The sequence below is a fragment of the Saccharomyces paradoxus genome, chromosome II (assembly GCF_002079055.1).
Source record: "Saccharomyces paradoxus chromosome II, complete sequence".
NCBI lineage: Eukaryota > Fungi > Ascomycota > Saccharomycetes > Saccharomycetales > Saccharomycetaceae > Saccharomyces > Saccharomyces paradoxus.
The window spans coordinates 396,221-420,949 of record NC_047488.1 but is presented as its reverse complement, the minus strand read 5'-3'; the positions used below and the strand labels follow the sequence as shown (position 1 = coordinate 420,949).

Here is a 24,729-nt window from a genome sequence, read left to right as displayed (position 1 = left end):
AAATTTCAGCATGGCGCTAGAGAACTTTCTTACTCTTTTTGGCGCGTCAGTAAAAAAGAATCTCAAAACAATAAGGAATTACATTTGTGGGCTGCTGGAAAAGTGTGGGATAGAAAAGGGCTGCAGAAAATAGACTTTTCTTTACTCGAGAACTGGTAATGTTTGATTAATAGGTGAATTATAGTGTGTTTGATCATCTCTATGACGGTTCTCATTGCGAAGATACGCATGTGTATTTATTTACGAGATGTATGTATGTATGTAGTTATTTAATAAAAGTTCCCATGCGATTGATTGGATGGCGTAAAGTTCCTCTGATGTGGGGAATGTTCGTAATGCTGGGGTGAGGATAGTAACAGCTGTGAAAAATAAGATGTTTGATACTGGGGCAGACTTTGAACATAACTGGGATTGTAAGCATCTTCAGCAGGTCTCGGATACATAGGCCTTCCTCGTACTTTGGAGAGTGGGTAGGGCATTCCATTATTCTTATAGTATGGCACTGGTCTGGTTTGGAGTTGCGCGACTGTGGTTGATCTAGGGACTACTTCTTCCTCTGATTCGTATTCTGAACCAGAATTGGAATTGGAACTGAACTCAGGATTGCTTTCATGTTCTTGTATGCGGGAAATTCTCTGGTACTTGTTGATTATTTTCCTCTGTTCTATTTCAATTCTTTTGGCACTCTCCAAGATTGCTTCCTTGTTAGAAAAACTATCCTTATTGGCGCGACCTCCCTGGTGGGGTTCTGTAGGTGAAAGTTGTTCAAGATGCCTCTTTGACGGAACGCACCTGTAGCCGTCTATGTTTTCATAAATGTGTTTAGCGTAAATGAGGGGGGTCTTGGCCTGAGATGCAGCATTAGTTTTTATGAAATTCTCAATTTTTTTCTCGTTCGAAGCAGTGATTGGAGTAAGTAGTTTTGAATGTACTGACAATGCATTATTATTGTTATTACTTGCATAGAGATTTTTAGGGGTTAAGCTTCCAGAATCACTAATTGAAGGTAAAGAGTCGATGATTTCTTCGAATATGTCATAAAACAAGTTTGAGTTTTCAGTAGTCTGTTCAGCGCCATGTTCAATAAGGTGTAGGAGCTCCTCCTCCTTTGATGATAGGGTCGATGAGTCCTTAATTTTGTTCTGTATGGTCTTTTTCCAGACTTGAATATGGGAAGAGATTTGCTTTTTGGTTCTGAACTCGTTGGTTTTGTGCTTAATATACAATGAAATCAGTTCGTTTCTCCCAAAATTGGCGTTTCTTATCTTTATCTTTGTAGTGCCGTTTTTCATTATTAGTCTAAGAGCCTCGAAAAATGCCTCTTCTACTTTTTCTGACCATTTATCACAACCGATGGTCCAAGATTCCGTTGTAGAGGAGGCCTCGCTACTTTGTCCGGGGAAGTAGTTGCTTACCGATATACTTGGTATTTCATTCTTCCTCTGTTTATCAGTGAACGTAGCTTTTACTGATGGAGATTTCAAATCTTCCGATTTAGCACCCAGCCCAGTATTTACCAGTTCAAATTGAGGATGTTCGTCTATGAGACTGATATCATCCTCCGCTTCATTTTTCACACAAGCAGTGTTTGAAACAACTGTTTCCGGAAACATATCATCTAAAGTCGACTGTGAATACGAATTTTTCTGTATATATACATCAAAAATTCTACCAGTATATGATTCGATATTCCTAGAATTATCCTTGCCGAAGTCGTCTCCTTTAAGACTCATGGTTAAACAGAAATCAGAACTGTTAGAATAGGTTAATTTTTCTTCTCTTGCTGATATGGGAAGAATCTGACACCAGTCAAAGAATCTCCCAACGTTTCATAAACATTTATAAAAGCAAGAAAAGGGTTATGATACGTAAAAAATTAAGCAAGCCTTTTGTTTCAAACTTAATATATACCTCTGCGGAGGAATTACTTTTTTGGCAATAAGCTATTTTCTCCAGCTATGGGCCGTACCATCGAGAGAAACTCCAGCACCATGGATTGCTGATGTTGACTACTGGCGCTTCTCAACTATGCATGAGCCAAGAGCCTTGCGAGGGACCATTCGTGGAGTCCAGCTCAGCTTGTTTCCGGAGAATTTCCCAGAATAGTAAGAATACTCAATCTGAAACACGCACATTCTCGAATTCAATGAAAAATTCTTCGAGTCCTACGCGGAATGCGAGCGGTGCCGGGGAATCCCAATGAGGCTGATTAAACCGGACTACGGCCAAAATGGCTCACTCTGAAACACCTTGCGGCGATAAACGACCCTCACCGGTGTCACTAAATGGAAAGAGTTGGCGTAAATATCTCTCTGAAAAAGAATCTTACCACTTTGATGCAACATAATCGTGGCTGTTTTCGTGGGAAAAAAAGACCGCTCATACATAAAACAGTGGGGACGTGCCGCCTAGTATTTCTTAGCTGGTTTTACTAAAATATGTTAGAATACTTTCCGTCTGTATAAAACGTTTCTCCTTTGTTACCTTTTTTTTTGGTGTCAAAAGTTGGAGGAGGCTAATTTAATTGCGTGTAGTTCCTGGCAACAATCGCTTCATCAGGTAGACCACTTGAAAGAGCAAATTGTGTATATTTTGCTAAAGCTCCTAGTTTTTCAACCTAAAAGACATATGATTACCGTGGCTTTTATTACAGGCAATCATACTGTGTTTGCTTAGGCGTGATATTTGTCTGTATCCACTTTTCTGTTTATTATGCTCTTGATTTAATCTTGCCGGCAATCGTGTAGGCTCGTACGCGTTCTGAATACTGTGAATGTATACAATAAGCTGCTGTACTTTTTGGTTCTGTGGGAAACTAGTGAAGCACTTTCTGTTTGCCTGAAATGCTTTTTTTATTTATATTTTGTTCTGGAAGCTCTTTATGCAATAGAAGCAGTGAAGACATAAAAAAAACCCCAAACATAACAACAATAAATAAGCAAGAAAAGGAACTTGAGCTCACACATTTCAAACAACAGAAGCAAGGTCTCTTTATTTTCACAGTAGGATTCAACCCTTTAAATATGGTCTACTTAGTAAATTCTTGCCAATTTCCATGAAAAATCGGAACCCATTCCTTAAAATAACGGGTCCTGATACATTCCATAGGAAGAAAGTTTTCTTGAACGTTACGAATAAAAGACAAAAAACAAGTTACATAACTACTATTTTTGTCAACATTCCTCCTTCACTGGAATGCGCAAGGTGTCATTCTTGAATATGGTGACTAGATTACTCACTTCTCCTCGATTTCAAAAAAAAAACAACAATTAATCTTACGTGACAAGAAATAGTTTAGCGCAATGCTAGCGTCCTTGATAGATCGATCTCATTTATACAACAAACAAAAGATGATCATACCGCGCCTACCCTCTCTTCCACACTGATCAATCGCTTATAGTTTTTCAAAACGAGGATCAAATAGGGCCGAGCGGCAAGAAAAGGAGTATTGGCGGTCACATGATCTGCGAGATTTTTCCGCTGCGGAAAAACCTGACAACAGCTCACCTTGAGAGGCCTTCGCCTGTATTTTTCTTTTTTCTTCATCCTTCTTTCTTTTTCTTTTATTCCTATTTTCCATCTTAATAAATAATTCAGAGAATAAATCTAACCTGAAAAAAAAACTAAAGTAAAGAAGCCAGGAAACAACTTACGCCACAAGTGAACAAATTTGATTGGCTATAGAATACACACATAAATAAGGAACCAAAAATCATGTCTTCTTCTAAACGTATTGCTAAAGAATTAAGTGATCTAGAAAGGTATGTCTAAGGTTATTGCCACGTTTCAAATGCGTGCTTTTTTCTCTTTTTTTTTTTTTAAACTTACGTTCTTATTAACTAACGAAATTAAAATGCTATTGAATCAGAGATCCACCTACTTCATGTTCAGCCGGTCCAGTCGGCGATGATCTATATCACTGGCAAGCATCCATCATGGGACCTGCCGATTCCCCATATGCCGGCGGTGTTTTCTTCTTGTCTATCCATTTCCCAACCGACTACCCATTCAAGCCACCAAAGATCTCCTTCACAACTAAGATATATCATCCAAATATTAATGCCAACGGTAATATCTGTCTTGACATCCTGAAGGATCAGTGGTCTCCCGCTCTAACTCTATCGAAGGTCCTATTATCCATCTGCTCTTTGTTAACAGACGCCAACCCTGATGATCCTTTAGTGCCAGAAATCGCTCATATTTACAAGACTGACAGACCCAAGTACGAAGCTACAGCCAGAGAATGGACCAAAAAGTATGCTGTATAAACGGCAGTCCTCACTTAACCGGAAAAGAGAAACAAAATACATATGAGATTGGACGATAAAGAGAATATTAGATACAATGTATTTAAGAAAGAATACAATGAAATATATGTATATTCTATCTTTAATAACATAGATTTACTGATATAAGATATAAGACTATTGTTATTAACCATCCAGGAGAACCTTTTTTTTTTCCAAGCAATTCGAATCGTAAACCTTAATTTACTTTATTCAGGGGAGATCCGTAAACATTTTTATTTCCTCGAGCAGTATGGGGGGATTTTTGCTTATGTACACGCACACGAGCGCGGTATATCCCGCATATATTTGAGTCATAATCAATGCCTGGCCTACCTTCTCGTCAGACCAACAATGTTAACATATTTCTTTGATTTCTAATGTGCGTGTAGGATAATTGTTGTCATCAAGAAGTGAAATTTCAAGATAAAGTCTATCTGACTTTTCAGAATTCGACGCCTGGATGGTATAAGGCATCAGGGATCGCTGGCAAGTTTTGCTTGGTAACAACAATGCGCGAGCATCACATTGAACCAAGGTGGTGGCTCGCAACAGTGTCAAAAAAAATCTCCGCGACGGGGAATTGAACCCCGATCTGGCACGCGACAAGCGCCCATTCTGACCATTAAACTATCACGGAAGAACAAAGCACTCACGATGGGGGTCGAACCCATAATCTTCTGATTAGAAGTCAGACGCGTTGCCATTACGCCACGCGAGCTACTATTTGTTGATATATAAGTGATATAACAAAACTATGTTCCATCTAAGAAGTATATCCCACAATTCTATTTCGATCATAAGATAACACCTTTGTCTAAAGCGATGGTCTTATAACAAAATTTATTATAACTGCAATACATCCATATGTAAACTAATCCTACAAAAAATATGAAATCGTAGCTAGCATTTTCCAACCAACTTTAATGAAATAAGTTTAAATTTTTTTGCAGGTAAACTACCCCCACTTAAATCCTGTGTCTTGTTGCAGTACATTTATAGAAATTGGTCAAATACTAGCCCACTTTAACTGAATATAATGACTATGTAAACGTTATTGAAGCTGACTCCGGTGAATGATTAGTGGGACAGCGATGATATTCCTGATAATACGGGTAACTTACTGAAATTTCAGATCCAAGTAATAAAAAGTGAATGTATGCTTGTAAGACTTTAACTTATCATTGGATGTGCCAAGGAAAAAACATTGAATAAGTCCGCAAGATACATCTTTTATTTAATTGGCAAGTCAAAACAATAAGATCCTTCCCTTTTTGTAGTTGAAACTTGGAGTAGTGAAAATTGTGGGTTACTCTTCAAACTGTAACGTTACAAATAAATTAAGTCTGAACAATGACTGAAAAAATACCAATAAAGAATTATCAAAGAACACATGCCAAAGCTTTACTTAAATTGACCGAAAAACTTTTCAATAAGGACTTTTTTGATCTCTATTTAACCTCCCAGCAATTGGTTGTTCTTGGATATCTACTGTCAATTCCAAGCGAAGAAGACAAACTCAAAGCATGGGATTATTTCTTAAAGGGAAACATAACATTAAATGTTGAAAAATTATTCTCATCGATTCAAGAAGAAGAACACAGTGGAACCGTCTTCCCTGCTGTTGATCCGCCATCAGATTATATATCATCACAAACAATTAAGGACAATAACAATACCAATATCAACAGCAATACCAGCAATGAAAATCGCGTTGAAAATCAAATTGAAGACAAAGGTGATAACGCAATAGCAAATGAAGACGATTTTGCGAATAATGACGAAGGTGATAATGTTGAAGAAGACTTATTCAAATTAGACTTGGAGGATTTGAAGCAGCAAATAAGTGGGACAAGGTTCATTGGAAACCTATCCTTAAAAATCAGATACGTCTTATGGCAGTGCGCCATAGATTATATGTACTGTGATCATAATGAGTTTGATGATGAAAATGATACAGAATACACTCTATTAGATGTTGAAGAGAAGGAGGACAAAGAGGAAATTGGTAAAAATGACAAACCCCAAAACCAAGAAAGTGTTTCGAAGTTAACTGAGGATGAAGATTATGACGATGAAGATGAAAATTATGATGAAGACAGTACAGAGGTAAAAAAAGCAGATAATGTTACAAAACATCCTAATTCTATTTTTTCTTCTAATATTGAAATCGACGATGAACGACGCTTAATGCTAAACATTTCAATATCAAAAGAAACACTATCAAAGTTAAAAACGAATAACGTAGAAGAAATCATGGGAAATTGGAACAAAATTTACCATAGTTTTGAATACGACAAAGAAACTATGATAAAGCGCTTAAAACTTGAAGAAAGCGATAAAATGATAGAGAAAGGAAAGAGGAAACGAAGTCGAAGTAATTTAGAAGCAGCTACCGATGAGCAAGATCATGAAAAGATAAATGATGAGCCAGATACAAACCAGGAATTACTAACTCCTGAAGGTTCAACATTCAGCGATACCGGAAACAAGCGCCCCAAACAAAATAATATAGATTTAACAGTCAATCTAGGCATCGAAAATTTATCACTAAAACACCTTCTATCATCTATTCAGCCAAAAAAATCCCAATTGGGTATATCAGATTACGAATTGAAACATTTGATTATGGATGTCAGAAAAAATCGGTCAAAATGGACATCAGATGAGAGAATTGGCCAAGAGGAGTTATACGAAGCCTGCGAAAAGGTTGTATTGGAATTGAGGAACTACACTGAGCATTCTACACCATTTCTGAATAAAGTGAGCAAAAGAGAAGCCCCAAATTATCATCAAATCATCAAAAAGTCTATGGACCTGAATACTGTTTTGAAGAAATTGAAAAGCTTTCAATATGACTCCAAGCAAGAATTCGTAGACGATATTATGCTAATATGGAAGAATTGCTTGACCTATAATTCAGATCCTTCACATTTTTTGAGAGGGCATGCTATTGCTATGCAAAAGAAATCTCTTCAGTTGATTCCCATGATTCCAAATATCACAATCCGAAACAGGGCTGATTTAGAAAAAGAAATTGAAGATATGGAAAAAGATAAAGACTTTGAGTTAGAAGAGGAGGAAGAAGTTGCTGGTTCTGGGAGGAAGGGACTAAATATGGGAGCTCATATGCTAGCAAAGAAGAATGACAAAACGTCTGAAAAGGGCAACTCTAAAACTGTCAAGGACGAAACACCAATCAATAATGACAAACTAGCTTCCGCCATATCTGAAGGAGAAAAAGAAAAGGATAAAACTGCCTTATCTACTGAAACTTTCGATGAAAACGGTAATAAGAAAGAAAATGGGGAAAATGAGGAGCATGATAGGATTGAGAAAGCCGGTAAAACGGAAGATTCGACAAAAGATGCAGACGTCAAAAAGGATACAAAAGACGGTCCACAGGGTATAACGGCACAAAGTAAGGACGCAGAAGGAAACAATGAGGAAGAAGAAGAAGAGGATGATGATGAAGACGAAGACGAAGACATGGCTGACTCCCAATCTTACTTACTTGAAAAGGACGATGATAGAGACGATTTGGAAATATCTGTATGGAAGACTGTAACCGCTAAAGTTCGTGCCGAAATCTGCTTAAAAAGGGCTGACTATTTTAAAAACGGAAAATTGAATAGCGATTCAGAAGCATTTTTGAAAAACCCACAAAGAATGAAAAATTTTAACCAACTTTTCCTTGAATATAAAGAGCAGAAAGCTTTGGAATCATATCGTCAGAAAATAGAGCAAGACTCCATTATGAAAAATGGTTTTGGAACAGTACTAAAACAGGAGGACGATGACCAATTGCAATTTCATAACGATCACTCTCTAAATGGAAATGAGGCTTTTGAAAAGCAACCTAACGATATTGAGTTAGATGACACCAGATTCTTACAAGAATATGACATCAGTAACGCCATTCCTGACATATTATACGAAGGAGTAAACACTAAAACATTGGACAAGATGGAGGATGCCTCTGTGGACCGCATGCTTCAAAATGGTATTAATAAACAAAGCAGGTTTCTAGCTAACAAGGATTTGGGACTAACACCTAAAATGAACGAAAACATCACGCTAATTCAGCAAATTAGGCATATCTGCCATAAAATATCCTTGATTAGAATGTTACAGAGCCCTTTGTCGGCTCAAAACTCCAGAAATAATCCCAACGCTTTTCTCAATAGCCACATTTATAACTACACTATTATTGATGACTCGCTTGATATTGACCCTGTGTCCCAACTTCCGACCCATGATTACAAAAACAATAGGGAACTGATATGGAAATTCATGCATAAGAACGTATCCAAGGTTGCTATGGCTAATGGGTTTGAAACCGCTCATCCATCAGCGATAAACATGCTTACCGAAATCGCCGGGGATTACCTATCCAATCTGATCAAGACTTTGAAACTCCATCATGAAACTAACTCCTTAAATAGAGGAACAAATGCGGAAATGCTGCAAACAACATTGCTGGAAAACGGTATCAACAGGCCGGATGACCTATATTCCTATGTTGAATCTGAATTTGGCAAAAAAACTAAGAAACTTCAGGACATCAAGCAGAAGTTAGAGAACTTTTTAAGAGCCCTATTAAGGCCAACTTTGCAGGAGTTATCTGAGAGAAATTTTGAAGACGAGAGCCAAAGCTTTTTTACCGGTGACTTTGCCAGTGAATTGACCGGTGAAGACTTCTTTGGTTTTAGAGAGCTTGGATTGGAAAAGGAGTTTGGAGTTTTGAGTTCTTCTGTTCCACTACAGTTATTAACCACTCAATTTCAAACTGTTGACGGAGAAACCAAAGTGCAGGCCAAGAAAATCCAACCGGAAGAATCAGACAGCATCGTGTACAAGAAGATTACGAAAGGTATGCTCGATGTTGGTTCGTACTTGAATACTCTACTTCCGCTATTAAGAAAAGACTATGAACGTTCTAAAGCCTATATAGCGAAGCAAAACAAGTCATCTGCGAATGATAGAACCTCGACCACCTCGACAGAAGACAGTTTCTTCGTCTTATTAGAAGAAGATCAATTTGTTTCAAAAAAGACTGCCACCAAGGCAAGATTGCCCCCTACTGGTAAAATAAGTACCGCATACAAAAAGAAACCGATTGCAAGCGCGTTCATACTTCCAGAAGAGGACCTGGGAAACGACGAGAAAGCGGATCCAGCAACAACTGTAAATTCCAGAGTGCATACAGAAAATGATGTGGGTTCTTCCCTATTTTCAGGAACACCCCAACCACTGGATTCTTTGGATATGGAAGATCCTTTTGATGATACCAATATGGGCAGCAATAGTTCATTTAGCTTGAGCCTTCCTCGCCTTAATCAATAAATGAGCGTGTTAAATAGTCGGACATTTTATCTTTAATTAAATACATTATGCTTATAAAGGTTGTATTATTTACTTCTAGTTGGCGTAGGATGTTCAGCTTGATGTACTTTAATATTTAAAGTACTCCGAATACTTCTGTACTATCCTCTCTTTAGGATATCACCTAGTATTTTTTTTCTTAACCGCATGCGTTAGCGTCACTAAAAAGACACTAAAAAGGTATTTCTTATGTGGTCAATTCGGTATCACACTATACGTCAGACATATTAAATTTCGAGAATTATGGAATTGGCTTATTCGTAGCCTCTAACTACTACCGTTATAGTTTCTCCCAAAGATAAGAGCAAATCATACCAAATATTCAACGTTTATAAATTGAATATGTTTAAGATACCTGGTTTTGGAAAGGCTGCTGCAAATCATACTCCACCAGATATGACAAACGTGGATACCCGTACACACCATTTAAAGGTGTCAAACTGCCCAAATAACTCCTATGCACTGGCAAACGTAGCTGCTGTCTCACCAAATGACTTCCCCAATAACATTTATATTATTATCGACAATTTGTTTGTTTTCACAACCAGACACTCCAACGACATTCCGCCGGGAACCATTGGGTTCAACGGTAACCAGCGTACCTGGGGTGGTTGGTCCCTAAATCAGGACGTTCAAGCAAAGGCATTTGATTTGTTCAAGTACTCCAGTAAGCAGTCGTATCTCGGTTCAATAGATATAGATATCTCATTTAGAGCCAGAGGTAAGGCGGTCAGCACAGTATTCGATCAGGATGAGTTAGCCAAACAATTCGTTCGCTGTTACGAATCCCAAATATTTTCTCCAACTCAATACCTTATCATGGAATTTCAAGGTCATTTCTTTGACTTGAAGGTTAGAAATGTCCAAGCAATCGATTTGGGTGATATTGAACCAACATCCGCTGTTGCAACCGGGATAGAAACGAAGGGAATTTTGACGAAACAAACACAAATCAACTTTTTTAAAGGAAGAGATGGTTTAGTTAATTTGAAATCATCGAACTCATTAAGACCAAGGTCAAATGCTGTTATTAGGCCGGATTTCAAGTTTGAAGATTTGGGTGTCGGTGGTTTGGATAAAGAATTTACTAAAATTTTTAGAAGAGCTTTTGCAAGTCGAATTTTTCCGCCTTCAGTTATAGAAAAGCTGGGTATCTCTCATGTTAAAGGTTTGTTATTATACGGTCCTCCGGGTACTGGTAAGACCTTAATTGCAAGAAAGATTGGTACAATGCTGAATGCCAAAGAGCCCAAAATCGTGAACGGTCCTGAAATTTTGAGTAAGTACGTTGGTTCTTCAGAGGAAAATATTCGTAATTTGTTCAAGGATGCTGAAGCAGAATATCGGGCCAAGGGTGAGGAATCCTCCTTACATATCATTATTTTCGATGAACTGGATTCTGTTTTCAAGCAGAGAGGTTCAAGAGGTGATGGTACCGGTGTAGGTGACAATGTAGTTAATCAATTATTAGCCAAAATGGATGGTGTTGATCAATTGAATAATATTTTGGTTATTGGTATGACCAACCGTAAGGATTTAATAGATAGTGCTCTTTTACGTCCAGGTAGATTTGAAGTCCAAGTTGAAATTCATTTACCGGATGAAAAAGGAAGACTCCAAATTTTCGACATCCAGACGAAGAAAATGAGGGAAAATAATATGATGAGCGATGATGTTAACCTAGCTGAGTTAGCTGCGTTAACAAAAAACTTCTCTGGTGCTGAGATTGAAGGTTTAGTAAAAAGTGCAAGTTCTTTTGCGATCAACAAAACCGTCAACATCGGAAAAGGTGCCACAAAGCTCAACACAAAAGATATAGCAAAACTTAAAGTAACAAGGGAAGACTTCTTAAATGCCCTCAATGATGTTACTCCCGCTTTTGGTATTAGCGAAGAAGATTTGAAAACATGTGTAGAAGGTGGAATGATGCTTTATTCCGAACGTGTCAACTCAATATTGAAAAACGGGGCCCGTTACGTCCGCCAGGTTCGCGAGAGTGATAAATCCAGATTAGTATCTCTATTAATTCACGGCCCTGCAGGGTCCGGTAAAACGGCTTTGGCCGCTGAAATTGCTCTGAAGTCTGGATTTCCATTTATCAGATTAATTTCACCCAATGAGTTATCAGGTATGTCAGAAAGCGCAAAAATTGCTTATATCGATAACACTTTTAGAGATGCATATAAATCTCCACTAAACATTCTTGTTATTGATTCATTAGAGACTCTGGTTGATTGGGTACCAATTGGTCCAAGATTTTCGAATAACATTTTACAAATGCTAAAGGTAGCGTTGAAACGTAAACCCCCCCAAGACCGTCGTTTGTTGATCATGACTACTACATCAGCTTATTCGGTACTTCAGCAAATGGATATTTTGAGTTGTTTTGACAATGAGATAGCAGTCCCCAATATGACCAATTTAGATGAACTGAACAACGTCATGATAGAATCAAAATTTCTTGATGATGCTGGTAGAGTTAGAGTGATTAATGAGTTGTCACGGAGCTGCCCTAACTTCAATGTCGGTATTAAAAAGACTTTGACGAACATTGAAACTGCAAGGCACGATGAAGACCCTGTGAACGAGCTTGTTGAACTGATGACCCAATCCGCATAATTATTTCAATTTTGCATGTACTTGTTTTTTATTCTTTGTCTCTTTCGTTCAAGAAGTTTTTGATGGACAAGATTTCTTCTCTATGTTATATATTTTAGTGATAAATTCTATAAAATTATCAAAGCCAAGGCATCTCTTCCTTTAATTCTGGTATCGGATTTTGTTCATCATAATTATCACCCACCGGGTAAAGATGATAATTTTTCAGTCGCTCTGCCGGAGCTGTTTTGTCAAAAGTGAAAAAATTTTCCTGTGGACTAAAAAGAAAGTAGATGTACATATAGCAATAAGGAAAAGGTTCTTGAATAAACTACACAAGCGCTCCAAAAAATATCAAGATGGCTCCCCCACCATTCCGTCCTGAAAATGCCATTAAGAGGGCAGATGAACTTATTTCTGTTGGCGAAAAACAAGCTGCTTTACAATCTTTGCACGATTTCATAACTGCCAGAAGAATCCGTTGGGCTACACCTTCCACTGTTGAACCAGTTGTGTTCAAATTTTTGGAGATCGGTGTTGAACTTAAGAAAGGCAAGCTACTTAAAGATGGTTTGCACCAATACAAAAAATTAATTCAAGGTTCTACTGAAGGTTTGGTTTCTGTCGGTGCTGTTGCACGTAAATTCATTGACTTAGTCGAATCTAAAATCGCTTCTGAGCAAACTAGAGCTGACGAACTTCAAAAGCAAGAAATCGATGATGATTTGGAAGGTGGTGTCACCCCAGAAAATCTGCTGATTTCTGTTTACGAATCAGATCAATCTGTAGCTGGTTTCAACGATGAAGCTATTACTTCATGGTTGAGATTTACTTGGGAATCATATCGTGCTGTCTTAGATTTATTAAGAAACAACGCTTTGTTGGAAATTACCTATTCTGGTGTTGTTAAAAAAACCATGCATTTTTGTTTGAAGTATCAGCGTAAAAACGAATTCAAGAGATTGGCTGAGATGTTACGCCAACATTTAGACGCTGCTAACTACCAACAAAGTAAATCAGGCAATAATTTAGTTGACTTGAGCGATGCTGACACCTTACAACGTTATTTGGACCAACGTTTCCAACAAGTGGACGTTTCTGTCAAGTTGGAATTGTGGCACGAGGCTTATAGATCCATTGAAGATGTTTTCCACTTAATGAAGACATCAAAACGTGCACCTAAACCATCTACTTTGGCTAACTACTACGAAAATCTCGTCAAGGTCTTCTTTGTTTCCGGTGATCCATTGTTGCACACCACTGCCTGGAAGAAGTTTTATAAATTATACTCCACCAATCCAAGAGCAACAGAAGAAGAGTTCAAGACATATTCTTCTACAATTTTCTTATCCGCTATTTCTACTCAACTAGACGAGATTCCATCTATTGGCTACGATCCTCATTTACGTATGTACCGTTTATTAAACTTGGACGCCAAACCAACTAGAAAGGAAATGTTGCAATCCATTATTGAAGATGAGTCTATTTATGCTAAAGTTGACGAGGAATTGAAAGAATTGTACGATATCATCGAAGTTAACTTCAATGTCGATACAGCCAAACAGCAGTTGGAAAAGTTGTTGATCAAATTATCTTCTAAATCTTACTTTAATCAATACATTACACCATTAAGAGATGTCATTATGAGAAGAGTTTTTGTTGCAGCCTCCCAAAAGTTCACTACCGTCTCCCAGTCCGAATTATATGAACTCGCTACCCTACCTGCTCCGCTAGATTTATCTGCCTGGGAAATTGAAAAATCTCTATTACAAGCCGCTGTCGAGGATTATGTCTCAATTTCCATTGATCATGAATCTGCTAAGGTTACTTTCGCCAAAGACCCATTTGACATTTTCGCATCAGCCGCTTCTAAAGAAATTCCTGAAGAAGATAACACAGAATCGGAAATGCAAGAAGAGAAGGAGGAAACTGATGAAGCCCTTGAGCCACAAGAAAATGAAGATGGCGAAGAAAAAGAAGAAGAATCTGATCCTGTTATTATCCGCAATTCTTACATCCACAACAAGTTACTTGAATTGTCTAATGTCCTGCACGATGTCGACAGTTTCAACAACGCTTCCTATATGGAAAAGGTTAAAATTGCTCGTGAAACTTTAATTAAAAAGAACAAGGATGATCTTGAAAAGATTTCCAAGATTGTTGATGAACGTGTCAAGAGATCTCAAGAACAAAAGCAAAAACATATGGAACATGCCGCCTTACATGCCGAACAGGATGCTGAAGTCAGACAACAACGTATTTTGGAAGAGAAGGCCGCTATTGAAGCCAAATTGGAAGAAGAAGCTCACCGTCGTTTAATTGAAAAGAAGAAACGTGAATTCGAAGCCATCAAGGAAAGAGAAATCACGAAGATGATCACTGAGGTGAACGCTAAGGGTCATGTTTACATCGATCCTAATGAAGCTAAAAGCCTAGATCTTGATACCATCAAACAGGTTATTATAGCCGAAGTGTCAAAGAACAAGAGTGAACTTGAAAGTCGTATGGAATATTCTATGAAGAAGTTAGACCATACGGAAAGAGCTTTGAGGAAGGTTGAATTGCCATTATTGCAAAAAGAAGTTGACAAGCTACAAGAGACAGACACTGCAAAATATGAAGCTATGAAGAAAAAAATTGTCGACGCCGCTAAGGCTGAATACGAAGCTAGAATGGCTGACCATAAGAACTTGGTCATGGTTTATGGTGATTACTTGAAGTTCAAAGAGAACGTGTCAGGTACTAAGGAAAGTGAATTAGCCGCCATCCGTAACCAAAAGAAGGCTGAATTGGAAGCTGCTAAAAAAGCCAGGATCGAAGAAGTTCGTAAACATCGTTATGAGGAAGCTGTTGCAAGACGTAAAGAAGAAATTGCTAATGCTGAAAGACAAAAGCGTGCTCAAGAACTTGCTGAGGCTACCCGTAAACAAAGAGAGATCGAAGAAGCTGCTGCCAAGAAACCAACTCCATATTCTTTCCGCGCAGGAAACAGGGAACCTCCAAGTACACCAAGCACTCTACCAAAGGCTACCGTTTCACCAGATAAAGCTAAGTTAGATATGATCGCTCAAAAACAAAGAGAAATGGAAGAAGCCATTGAACAAAAATTGGCTGGTAAAACCGCTGGTGAGTCCACCCCAGCTACCCCAACTCCATCCTCTGGTCCAAAGAAAATGACTATGGCTGAAAAGTTGAGAGCCAAGAGATTAGCCAAGGGGGGTAGGTGATAGATAACGCAAGATGATCTATTTGATTTATACCTTTTTTTATACCTTTTTTATACGTATAAGAGATATGTACATAATTAACAATTTTTTAGACTATTTCTTTTCGAATTGTTTTTTTTCTCCCTGTTGATAAGAAAGGAGAAGAGCAGTGTAAATAACTGTAGTTTTCGAAATGAATTTTGAGAACTAATTGATATAAATAAGTATAAATAATATTGTACTATTTCAAGAAAACAATCCGTTAAAAAACTCTAACGATTCCGTAGAGGCTTGAAACGTTAACAAAAAAGCTCCTTTTTTAAACCGTAGTAAGAATTTTTTTACATTTTATTTTGTTTACTTATTTTTTTTTCTTTACTTCCTTTCTTTTTTTAATTACTTAGACAGATTTCATTATATTAGGTAAAGCTAAGGGATTGTAAAAAAGTCTGAGCGGTTCTTTTAATTTGGCTAGCAAAAGTTGATGAAATTGGAACTTCAAAACAGTAATAATATAGTAACAATTAGAAATAAAAAAGATATTAACGACGCCAAAAGTTTATCTACATATAAAATTCAGTGATGAACCAACCGTCTCATAAAAAAAAGAATGGTAAAGAAATCATTAGAGGAGAAGAAATTAAAGTAATAATAGAAACACAAATTGTTGCTTTAATTTTATAGTAAGGCAACGGCAACAGCAGCAACGACACCCATGAATGAAGTGGCTGGAACAAGTTCTGGAGCAGCACCCTTAGACTTCTTAGAAGAAGAGGAAGAAGAGCTAGCGGAAGCTGAAACGTTAGCTTGTGCATTGGAAGCATCACCGCTGGAAGAAGCAGAAGATGTGGCAGAGCTCTTGGAAGATTCAGTAGAAGTGGAAGACAACTTAACGGAGGTAGATGTAGCACCGTTCTTACAAACGAAAGAGTCACCTTGAATAGCACCGTTACTTTGCAACTTCTTCAAAGCATTACAAGAGAAGTTACTAGAAGAAGAGTCGAAGTTAGCACCACCTCTAACAGACTTCAAAGAAGACAAGTCTAAAGTCGAGAAGTTACCAGTAACTTCAATGGCACCACCAACAGTTTGGACCTTGTTGAAACCGTCAATGACCTTCAATTGGGTGTTGTTAGCAATGATGAAACCACCACCAATGGCAGTCAAATTACTGAAAGCAGCCTTGGATAATTCATCGTTGGATACGATAGACAAAGATTGACCGACTTTACTCAATTGGGTCAAGTTCAAACTTGGCAAAGTGTTATTAATAAAACCCAAGGAAGCGTTAACAGTTTGTAAACTACCGAAAGAAATAGAGTTAACATCTCTCAAAGTGATGTTGTTGGCCCAGACCAAATCATCGAAAGTCAAAGTGGTGTTGTCACCGTTGGAAGAGAATTGTAAAGAATCGGAGACGCTTTGCAAGGAAGATTGGAAAGAGTTTAGATATCTATTGTTGTTGATGTTGAAAACGTTGACCTTCTTCAAAGTGGAGAAACCTTCAACACTTTCCAAAGTAGTGTCGGAAACAATAATGTTGTTAGCATTTTGTAAATCGGTGGAGAAGGTAGAAATGGCAGGCAAAGTGACCATGTTGATGGAGTCAACTTCTTGCAAAGAGCCGAAAGAAGCACTGGTCAAAATAGTCAATTCCTTCAAGTTCAAATCACCGGTGATTTTCTTGATGGAGTCAGCGGAGAAGGAAGATAGTGAAGTGGCATTGAAGATGGTCAAAGAACCATCGATCTCTTGGATACTAGCCAAAGCAGCAGAACCTAAGTCACCGGTAATGGTTAAGTTACCAACAATGGTGTTACAGCCAGAGATTTTGTCCAAATCAGCTTGAGCAGTAGCGGTGGCTTCAGTGCCAATACTACATGAAGATGGAATGGAAGTAGATGAGTTAGCTGAAAGAAATTAGTTAGTATTCCCGATAGATTTATAGATATACGTTATTCTGTCTTATTATTTGCCCTAACTGTACATTACTGCCAAAATAGTGAAGAATACTCTGAATTTGTTCTCAGGAGATCTCGAAACATGTTTCCTATTGTGGAAATTTTCACACATCGTCCGTCCGCGTTCGTCGAGACCGTGAAAAAAAAAGGCCTTCAATCAAAAGAAAAAAAAAAGAACCACGAAAACAGCTGGAATTTGTGAGGAGGAAGAAGCAGGCTTAAAGTAAAAGTGGCAAATAAAGAAAAAAGAAGAAAACAGGAGAATGTCTACATACCAGCTAGAGCGGAGGCACTTAGAAGAGCAACAGTCAAAGCGTTCTTGAATTGCATTATGGAATAATAGTAAAAAATAAAACTAGATCTTTAAAAGTCAAATAAAGGTATTCTTAATAGCTCGAAGGGATCTGTAGAAATAAAAATGGAAAAGATTAAACTGTGTAGAAGCGAGTGAACGATTAACTCTTTTATTTAATTTCTTTTTTAAAAGTGGCCTAAGTACTCAAAGATGGTGTTCTAAGAAAGAGGAAGGGTAAAAAGCCAAGAAAGATAAAGAAAGGAATGAAAATGCAGAAGAAAGATCTTCACACATTAAATACAAAAATGCAAGAAAGATCCGTTGATTGCGAAAAGGCATAAGTGTTTGACAGTGAATATTTATACCGGCTCACGCACGCTACCGAAAATTTTTCAGTTCGATCTGAGGTTTGTACTTTTGATTTCGATCCCAGGAGGGATGGTTGTTTACTGCACGTTGCCTTTGTTTGTTGTGGTAACGCGGTCCCAGTGCAGTCTACAGTGCCTGGCCACTAAGAATCAGCGCATGGGCCAAAAATGGTGGCGCGTCTTTCCCGTTTTGCACTCCATTCCATTTCTTTTTCGCGAGGGCGCAGCAGCCACCTGAGTCGTGAAGAATGATAATACTTCCCGCCATCTTTTTTTTTGCGGTTTACGGTAATCTACCGATGAACGTTGATGATGATATGAATAGTGCTCTTCGGGTGATACGTGAATAGGAAGAATGAGACGAAGAAAAAGAAAGATGATTGCTTCATTTGGCATATAAGCAAAAAGATTGTAAAAAATTAATTAAGGGAAGATAAGAAGAAAAAAAAGCAGTTATCAGCAGGAAACGCTACCCACAAAATTGAACCAATATGGTGATGCTCCATTCTAAAAACGTTAAAGCGTTTCTGGAAAATACTCTGAAACCGTATGATCTTCATTCCGTAGACTTTAAGACATCATCTTTGCAATCATCTATGATTATAACCGCCACTAATGGAGGTATACTGTCCTATGCGACGTCAAACAATGATGTGCCGAAAAATTCCATAAACGAAATAAACTCAGTCAATAATTTGAAAATGATGAGTTTACTGATTAAGGATAAGTGGTCAGAAGACGAAAATGATAGTGTAGAGCAGTCCTCCGATAGCTGTTACCCTGTGGAGATCGATTCTTTTAAAACAAAGATATATACTTATGAAATGGAGGATTTGCATGCCTGTGTCGCACAGATACCCAACAGCGACCTTCTGTTACTATTCATTGCGGAGGGTACATTCCCTTACGGGTTACTGGTAATTAAAATTGAAAGGGCCATGAGAGAGTTAACCGATTTGTTTGGTTATAGGCTAGGTTAGCGGATTTAGCAAAATGTATTGAGATTACACTGCTCCATCCGTACATGCATGAAAAACACCCAGGTCGGCTGGAGAAACAATGAAGCCAGTCTATAAACAGACGCCACGTCGCTGGGACAGAGTTTACGCGGAAATGTTATCTATATAACCTTGATTACGCGGGCGGTTGCGGCACACTTATGTGTACACGCACATATATATGTACATATGGGCCTTATCTTCCTTTTTTTTTTATCATGCTTTAGAGAGGGTTTTAGTATCTTTCTTTTTCTCGTGAGCGGCTACGGTGCCGATCCTCTTTATTTTCATTGTTTTGGATGGTGACCATTGGAATTTCGAGGATTTGTTCGCTAGGACAATAAATGGTGATGTTTATACCTGTGTTGTTATCGTTTAGTGGACCACTAGAAGCGGATTTGTTTGATTTGTTATATGATCATTTATTTCTTAATATCTTGCGTACACAATCAATTATTTTTTGTTATGACTTGGACATATAAACATTTTGTTCGGAACTTGGCTAAGTCACATTGGATGTAGTGTGTAAAATAATTCTCATATATACCTTCAATATCTTCTCTATTACGTGCTTGAATATACGACATCCCATTATAATCAGCATTGAGGTTTCTTAGGGATTCGAAATCCTGAAAGGAATCCCTGATAATTTCATCATATTCACACCAACCCAAACGGATCCAATTTTCACAGCGGGGACACTTCACATGAATTCTCCTAAACCCTCCGTTCAATGTTTGAGTATAGTAGGTCAAAGGAGAGGGAATAATGGATACAGTGAGAGAACTCAAAACCTTTTTGCTAAATTCTGGCTCTTTTAATACTTGAACTTTGAAATTAAGGTTTTCCTGAATTTTTAACAGTTTAGACTCAAAATGGTATAAAGTGTGAGGCTTGAATTCAGACAAAATGCCGTGTGCAAAAAATAAATGTTTTAGGTAGTTCTCAGCTACGATCCAATTACTTCCCTGGCAAAATCTGCACATCAATTCTTTTTTCTTCTCAGAGTATCGCATAAATTTATAAATTATTAGAGAATCCAAATCACTGGCATTTGGTTCTTTATTATTGGATCTGCTAGTACTGTATAGTGCCTGTACACATGCTGAAGGGGGGCAATTTTGGTTTCTCTTTATTTTATAGCCAAATTCCGAGTATCTGTCTTTCATCCAGCCTCGGATACTGTGATGTTGAAAACACCTTGGAAGGAAAATTAGTTGCTTAGAAATACTTTTAAACACATGCTTGCAATCGGTATTTGCTTTTCCAAAGTCAAAATACTCACTATTATTTAGTATCTTCCGTTGTGGGAGTTTTTTGTTCTTGATCGGTTTCCTTTTTAGCGATCCACTATTATTTGAAACGTTCGTGGTGTCCGTTAAGACCCTTGTAAGAGTAGACGTTGAAGAGTCGGGTCTTTTAGATTGTGTAAATTCGGCATTACTATCTATCCAAAAATCCACACCATTCGTGTCTTCAATATGTTGTGCGGGAAAAAAGTAGCCATAGTCCATCTTAAGGCTTTTAAATAGCTAATATTAAATACTGTTAGGATAGCAAGAGTAGTTAATTTATTCGTTGGAAATATACGAGTCAATAAAGTCTAGTCGCGAATTAATCCAGTAACAAATAAATTCTTGTGGCTTCTTATGAAATTACCACTATTTCGATGTATTAAGGTGTATTTCCGAATCATTATTGGCAGCGCCAGTAAGACGTACAACCCTTTTTTTAGTGTCAGTAACGATAAAAATATGACGTCCGAGAATAGTATAAAAACTGAAAAGGGTAACAATGGTCTCTATCAACACACAAAAAGGAAGGGGGAGGCACCTTCCTTTGCTAATATAGATATTTTGCAGTTTTTCGCTTCCAAATTTTGATTCATACTGAAGGTGTAATTCGTTGTCACACGTTCAGCACTTGCTTTCGAACAAAACGAAATACGAAAAAAGAAAATACGCAATTAATATTAATTATCAACCTCTTGGTCTATATAGTGAGCTGTTGAAATTAAATCAAACTGTGGCCGATTATTTCCAATACTATTATCTTTATATCTATTATCTTTATATCTTATTTAGTATATTGAATTATAGTTTCTTTACATTATTACTATTAATGATTATTATTTTTTAAAAACAACTGGGAGTTTATACATGAACTTTTTCTTACTTCGTTGGCTGAGAATATCATCAGGGAATTTCGATAATTGTTCGAAATGTCCATTGTATTCTCTTTGGTACTAGCAGAAGTATCATGAAAAAATTTCAGACGGATTACTGGGTAGGTGAACACATTTATAGAATAAACTCAACAATTTCTCTGAAAAATGCTGAAAGATTAAATTATTTTATTTTGCTCTTCATTCGTGAGAATTTGTATCTTAAAAACACATACTTGGAGGATAACCCACCTAGGGGGATGTTTGAGTTTATAGGTATAATAACAGCTAAAATTAAAAAGAATCATAAAATTATAGAATCCTTAACAATAACTAAACCTTTCTGTTCGTTGGTAAAGGAAAAACTTGGAGGTGCGTAATTTATCAATTCATCAAATGCTGGAATTTTCCTAACAGCGGTACCATTTACAACCGATTCTGAATCGTATTCTCCCCAATAACAGCTAATAGCAACAGATAGTTCGTCTTTTGTACTCATATTGTCATCTTCTAAATTGCCATCCGTCAAAAGTTTTGGAAACCACTGGACTCCAATATGATAAGTTTCCTGATCGAAATCAAGTTTATGCAATTGCAGTTCATTTATGCCAGAACCAGATTTGATTGTCTTCGTGATATTTGCGTGCTGCGAGCCAGTATTTTTCTCTTGATACACTGTAATTTCTCTCACAGGTGACTTCGCCTGGTGCCTGCTTTCAAAAGATAAAGTACAAGCCCTGTTCTCCTTCGCCTCCAGAAGTAACTCTGCAACTATTGGTTCGTAAGGAGATCTCTCCATCGAGTTCCGATTGTCATGTAAAATGTGAATCTTGACCATACTGCTGATATTCGCATTTCCGTTTGTGCTCAATAAATTTGGTTGCATTCCATCATATGTGCAAAGTTCCATTCCATTGGTCATGGACGTGCAATTGATATGTGTAGAGCTATATTTTATACTAGGTAAATCTTCCAGCATAGGTTTTAACAAATTTCCTTCCCTTCCAAGGAGATGTACACTAGCGGCATTACCTTGAGACAAATCAATATTTTGGGAAAATCTTACTTTTAATGGGTTGTTATCTGTGAAGGGAGATTCTAAAAGCGTTTTCGATGCCGAGATCAGGAAAAGTAGCACAGTTAAAGAAACAGTGATGTAGTTGACTTTATAGAAAAAAGGTAAAATCGGTAGTGCAATCAAAATACCGCCCACCATCCCAAACCTGATTACATCAAATGTTGCTTTACTTCCTTCTTGAACAGTATGGTTTAGTGCGTCCATGATAGCATCCACACTGTTGAACAAGACAAATGATGATATCGGTACAATTAGTAAATATTGAATAATCCAGGCATAATCAGTATACTCAAGCTTTGGAGAATCTTCCGTGGAATTCAATGCTTGTTCTATGTGACTAGACCCCTTCAGTAGAGGTACCCTTTCATCACGTTGTTGTGATGATGAATCCATCTCATGATCATCATTAACACTATGTGACGAGCCAGCCAAAGTAGTTGATATATTATCATCTTGGGTGCTTGTTTGTTCGTCCTGTGACGATGGAAATTGATTCTGGGGTTGTTCCACGTTTTCCTGACTATCTTGTTCAATATCTATTTGAGAATGGGAGCTGTAGTTGAAGCGATGATCCATAAACTCTCTACCAGCCTCCTTTCTTGTTTTTGCCTCCAACGCTAGTCCAAGCAGTTTCAATATAGCAGCTATTGCGGTTAGCAGAAAGAAGATCGAGAGAGGATAGAGCCCAGTATACCTGTAGTCAGAACTATACAATAGCTTCGAGGTAAATAGTAAAACGGCCCATAAAATAATGAACAATTCAATAATTGATAAGCTTTTCATATCATCACAAGGGAAAAAAAAATTGGAACAATTGATCAAAATGTAACTGGTTAAAAGAATTTCAGTGAGAAACGCCGAGACGGGCCAAAAGTAGTTCCTTGAAAACGTCAAAGGATTGGAACGAATTATATCATTCGAGAAAAGCTTCTGAACAACAATACCTGCCGCTAATGAAAGAGGAAAGCGTATCCACGATAGCCAAGAGTAAGATTTCCAAGTAATTCTATCACGAGCAATTAGATACAGACCAATGGCCACAATGGGAGAAACTAACAGAAATATACAATTCCAGTAAAAGAGCGTTCTAGCACTCATAACGAAAAATTTCAAACCGATAAAATCAAAATAACAAGCTGGTGATTTGTCCGCTGTATCTAATGGGTTTGAAACCACATATGCACTCAATTGTAAGGATGTATGTAGCATATGCCATAGAGATGCCTTGGAGGTATATTGTATTGAATCTTTCATAGTATGATAAAGATTTCTCGGCTTGTAGAATGCGATATCCCAGCCCCTCATGCCATTTTGCTCGTAAATCTTGTAATCCGTTTCACTTCTGACATATCTACTATAAAAACCTTGCTGATAAATAGAGTTACCAAATGGATTCTCTTCAACAGATTGCTGGTATATTCTTGCTGTTGAAGTGTCTGACGTTCTAAACAGTACTGCTTTGCCACCAGCACCAGTTCCTTCTAAGTTTATCACATATTTGGTTAATGCAGACCATGGATGATCAAAATAAGTTGACGCTCCCAATAGGCCAAACTCTTCATTATTATTGAAGTTGAAGATTAAGGTTCTGCTTGGTCTGTGCTTTATATGATACTCAAGATTGGCCAATAATGAGACTACACCCATGCCATCATCGGTAGCCCCATAGCCTGTGGGTACAGAGTCAAAATGAGCTGAAAGAAGCAACCCTTCTTCCTTGGGATTTTTACCCTCAAGTTTAACTAATATGTTAGAAGATTCAAAATAGGTTATTCTCGAAAAGCCAGAGGACTCATTGAAAGGATCTTGCTGTTGAAACAGTATGGATCTTTTGCTTTCTTTGTCATCAGAAACGCTTGCAAACGAAGAATTGCCTGTAATTTCAAGAACTCTTCTGAGCAAGTAGTCATGGACTTTGTCATTCTCTTTGGACGTATATGGATGAAAAGAGGCCGTGATAATTTGTAAATCCCCCCATGCTGTTTCTAATAATCCTTTGAATTCAGGATGTTCACCCTCTTTTGGCAAGCTGAGTTTATAACGTTCATGGTCAAAAATATAGAGTAACGCAATAATCGAATAGGTGATTAAAAGAAGCAAACTTAAATTCGTTTTTCGGTACTTGAGAACTGATCTGAATAGACTTTTTAATTTCATGCCGCGATTCTTTAACTTCCCTATCAAGTCATCTCTTTTTAGACCATCTTCCACTTTTTTTTTTTTTTTTTTTTCTGATTGAAGGTTATTCTTTCAAATATTTTGGTTTCCGCCCGTACCATATCGTTATCAAATAGCGGGAAGGTAGATACCAATTTGAATCATCACTAGACGACTATGCAATACACATTATGCTGTAACACGTATGGGACCAGAATAAGGTCGTAAGAGGA

At 37.5% G+C, this 24,729-nt stretch overlaps 9 protein-coding genes and 2 non-coding genes across 11 annotated transcripts; 5 read left to right on the top strand and 6 right to left on the bottom strand.

Annotated features, from left to right (window-relative positions):
* Window positions 1-269: 269 nt before the first annotated feature.
* TEC1 (Tec1p) lies at window positions 270-1,733 on the bottom strand (the record flags this gene model as incomplete). The annotated part of the gene is made up of 1 exon (XM_033908787.1): window positions 270-1,733. The coding sequence occupies one exon, from the start codon at window positions 1,731-1,733 to the stop codon at window positions 270-272; it is 1,464 nt and encodes a 487-aa protein (XP_033764678.1).
* A 1,981-nt stretch (window positions 1,734-3,714) lies between these two features.
* Window positions 3,715-4,268, top strand: UBC4 (E2 ubiquitin-conjugating protein UBC4; the record flags this gene model as incomplete). The annotated part of the gene is made up of 2 exons (XM_033908786.1): window positions 3,715-3,761; window positions 3,869-4,268. 2 exons carry the CDS (start codon window positions 3,715-3,717, stop codon window positions 4,266-4,268), a joined length of 447 nt encoding a protein of 148 aa, XP_033764677.1.
* A 586-nt stretch (window positions 4,269-4,854) lies between these two features.
* On the bottom strand, window positions 4,855-4,926 carry SPAR_Btrna11D. The gene has a single exon. It is a non-coding gene; the product is annotated as a tRNA-Asp (tRNA).
* Window positions 4,927-4,935: 9 nt separating this feature from the next.
* Window positions 4,936-5,007, bottom strand: SPAR_Btrna10R. The gene has a single exon. It is a non-coding gene; the product is annotated as a tRNA-Arg (tRNA).
* A 632-nt stretch (window positions 5,008-5,639) lies between these two features.
* Window positions 5,640-9,632, top strand: SPT7 (SAGA histone acetyltransferase complex subunit SPT7; the record flags this gene model as incomplete). The annotated part of the gene is made up of 1 exon (XM_033908785.1): window positions 5,640-9,632. One exon carries the CDS (start codon window positions 5,640-5,642, stop codon window positions 9,630-9,632), a length of 3,993 nt encoding a protein of 1,330 aa, XP_033764676.1.
* Window positions 9,633-10,013: 381 nt separating this feature from the next.
* Window positions 10,014-12,290, top strand: SEC18 (AAA family ATPase SEC18; the record flags this gene model as incomplete). The annotated part of the gene is made up of 1 exon (XM_033908784.1): window positions 10,014-12,290. One exon carries the CDS (start codon window positions 10,014-10,016, stop codon window positions 12,288-12,290), a length of 2,277 nt encoding a protein of 758 aa, XP_033764675.1.
* Window positions 12,291-12,628: 338 nt separating this feature from the next.
* On the top strand, window positions 12,629-15,496 carry RPG1 (translation initiation factor eIF3 core subunit a; the record flags this gene model as incomplete). The annotated part of the gene is made up of 1 exon (XM_033908783.1): window positions 12,629-15,496. The coding sequence occupies one exon, from the start codon at window positions 12,629-12,631 to the stop codon at window positions 15,494-15,496; it is 2,868 nt and encodes a 955-aa protein (XP_033764674.1).
* Window positions 15,497-16,153: 657 nt separating this feature from the next.
* On the bottom strand, window positions 16,154-17,766 carry ECM33 (Ecm33p; the record flags this gene model as incomplete). Its single annotated transcript, XM_033908782.1, has 2 exons — window positions 16,154-17,385; window positions 17,712-17,766. The coding sequence occupies 2 exons, from the start codon at window positions 17,764-17,766 to the stop codon at window positions 16,154-16,156; spliced, it is 1,287 nt and encodes a 428-aa protein (XP_033764673.1).
* Window positions 17,767-18,590: 824 nt separating this feature from the next.
* On the top strand, window positions 18,591-19,079 carry SLM4 (Slm4p; the record flags this gene model as incomplete). Its single annotated transcript, XM_033908781.1, has 1 exon — window positions 18,591-19,079. The coding sequence occupies one exon, from the start codon at window positions 18,591-18,593 to the stop codon at window positions 19,077-19,079; it is 489 nt and encodes a 162-aa protein (XP_033764672.1).
* Window positions 19,080-19,546: 467 nt separating this feature from the next.
* ECM8 (Ecm8p) lies at window positions 19,547-20,611 on the bottom strand (the record flags this gene model as incomplete). Its single annotated transcript, XM_033908780.1, has 1 exon — window positions 19,547-20,611. The coding sequence occupies one exon, from the start codon at window positions 20,609-20,611 to the stop codon at window positions 19,547-19,549; it is 1,065 nt and encodes a 354-aa protein (XP_033764671.1).
* Window positions 20,612-21,565: 954 nt separating this feature from the next.
* PFF1 (Pff1p) lies at window positions 21,566-24,496 on the bottom strand (the record flags this gene model as incomplete). The annotated part of the gene is made up of 1 exon (XM_033908779.1): window positions 21,566-24,496. One exon carries the CDS (start codon window positions 24,494-24,496, stop codon window positions 21,566-21,568), a length of 2,931 nt encoding a protein of 976 aa, XP_033764670.1.
* Window positions 24,497-24,729: the final 233 nt, after the last annotated feature.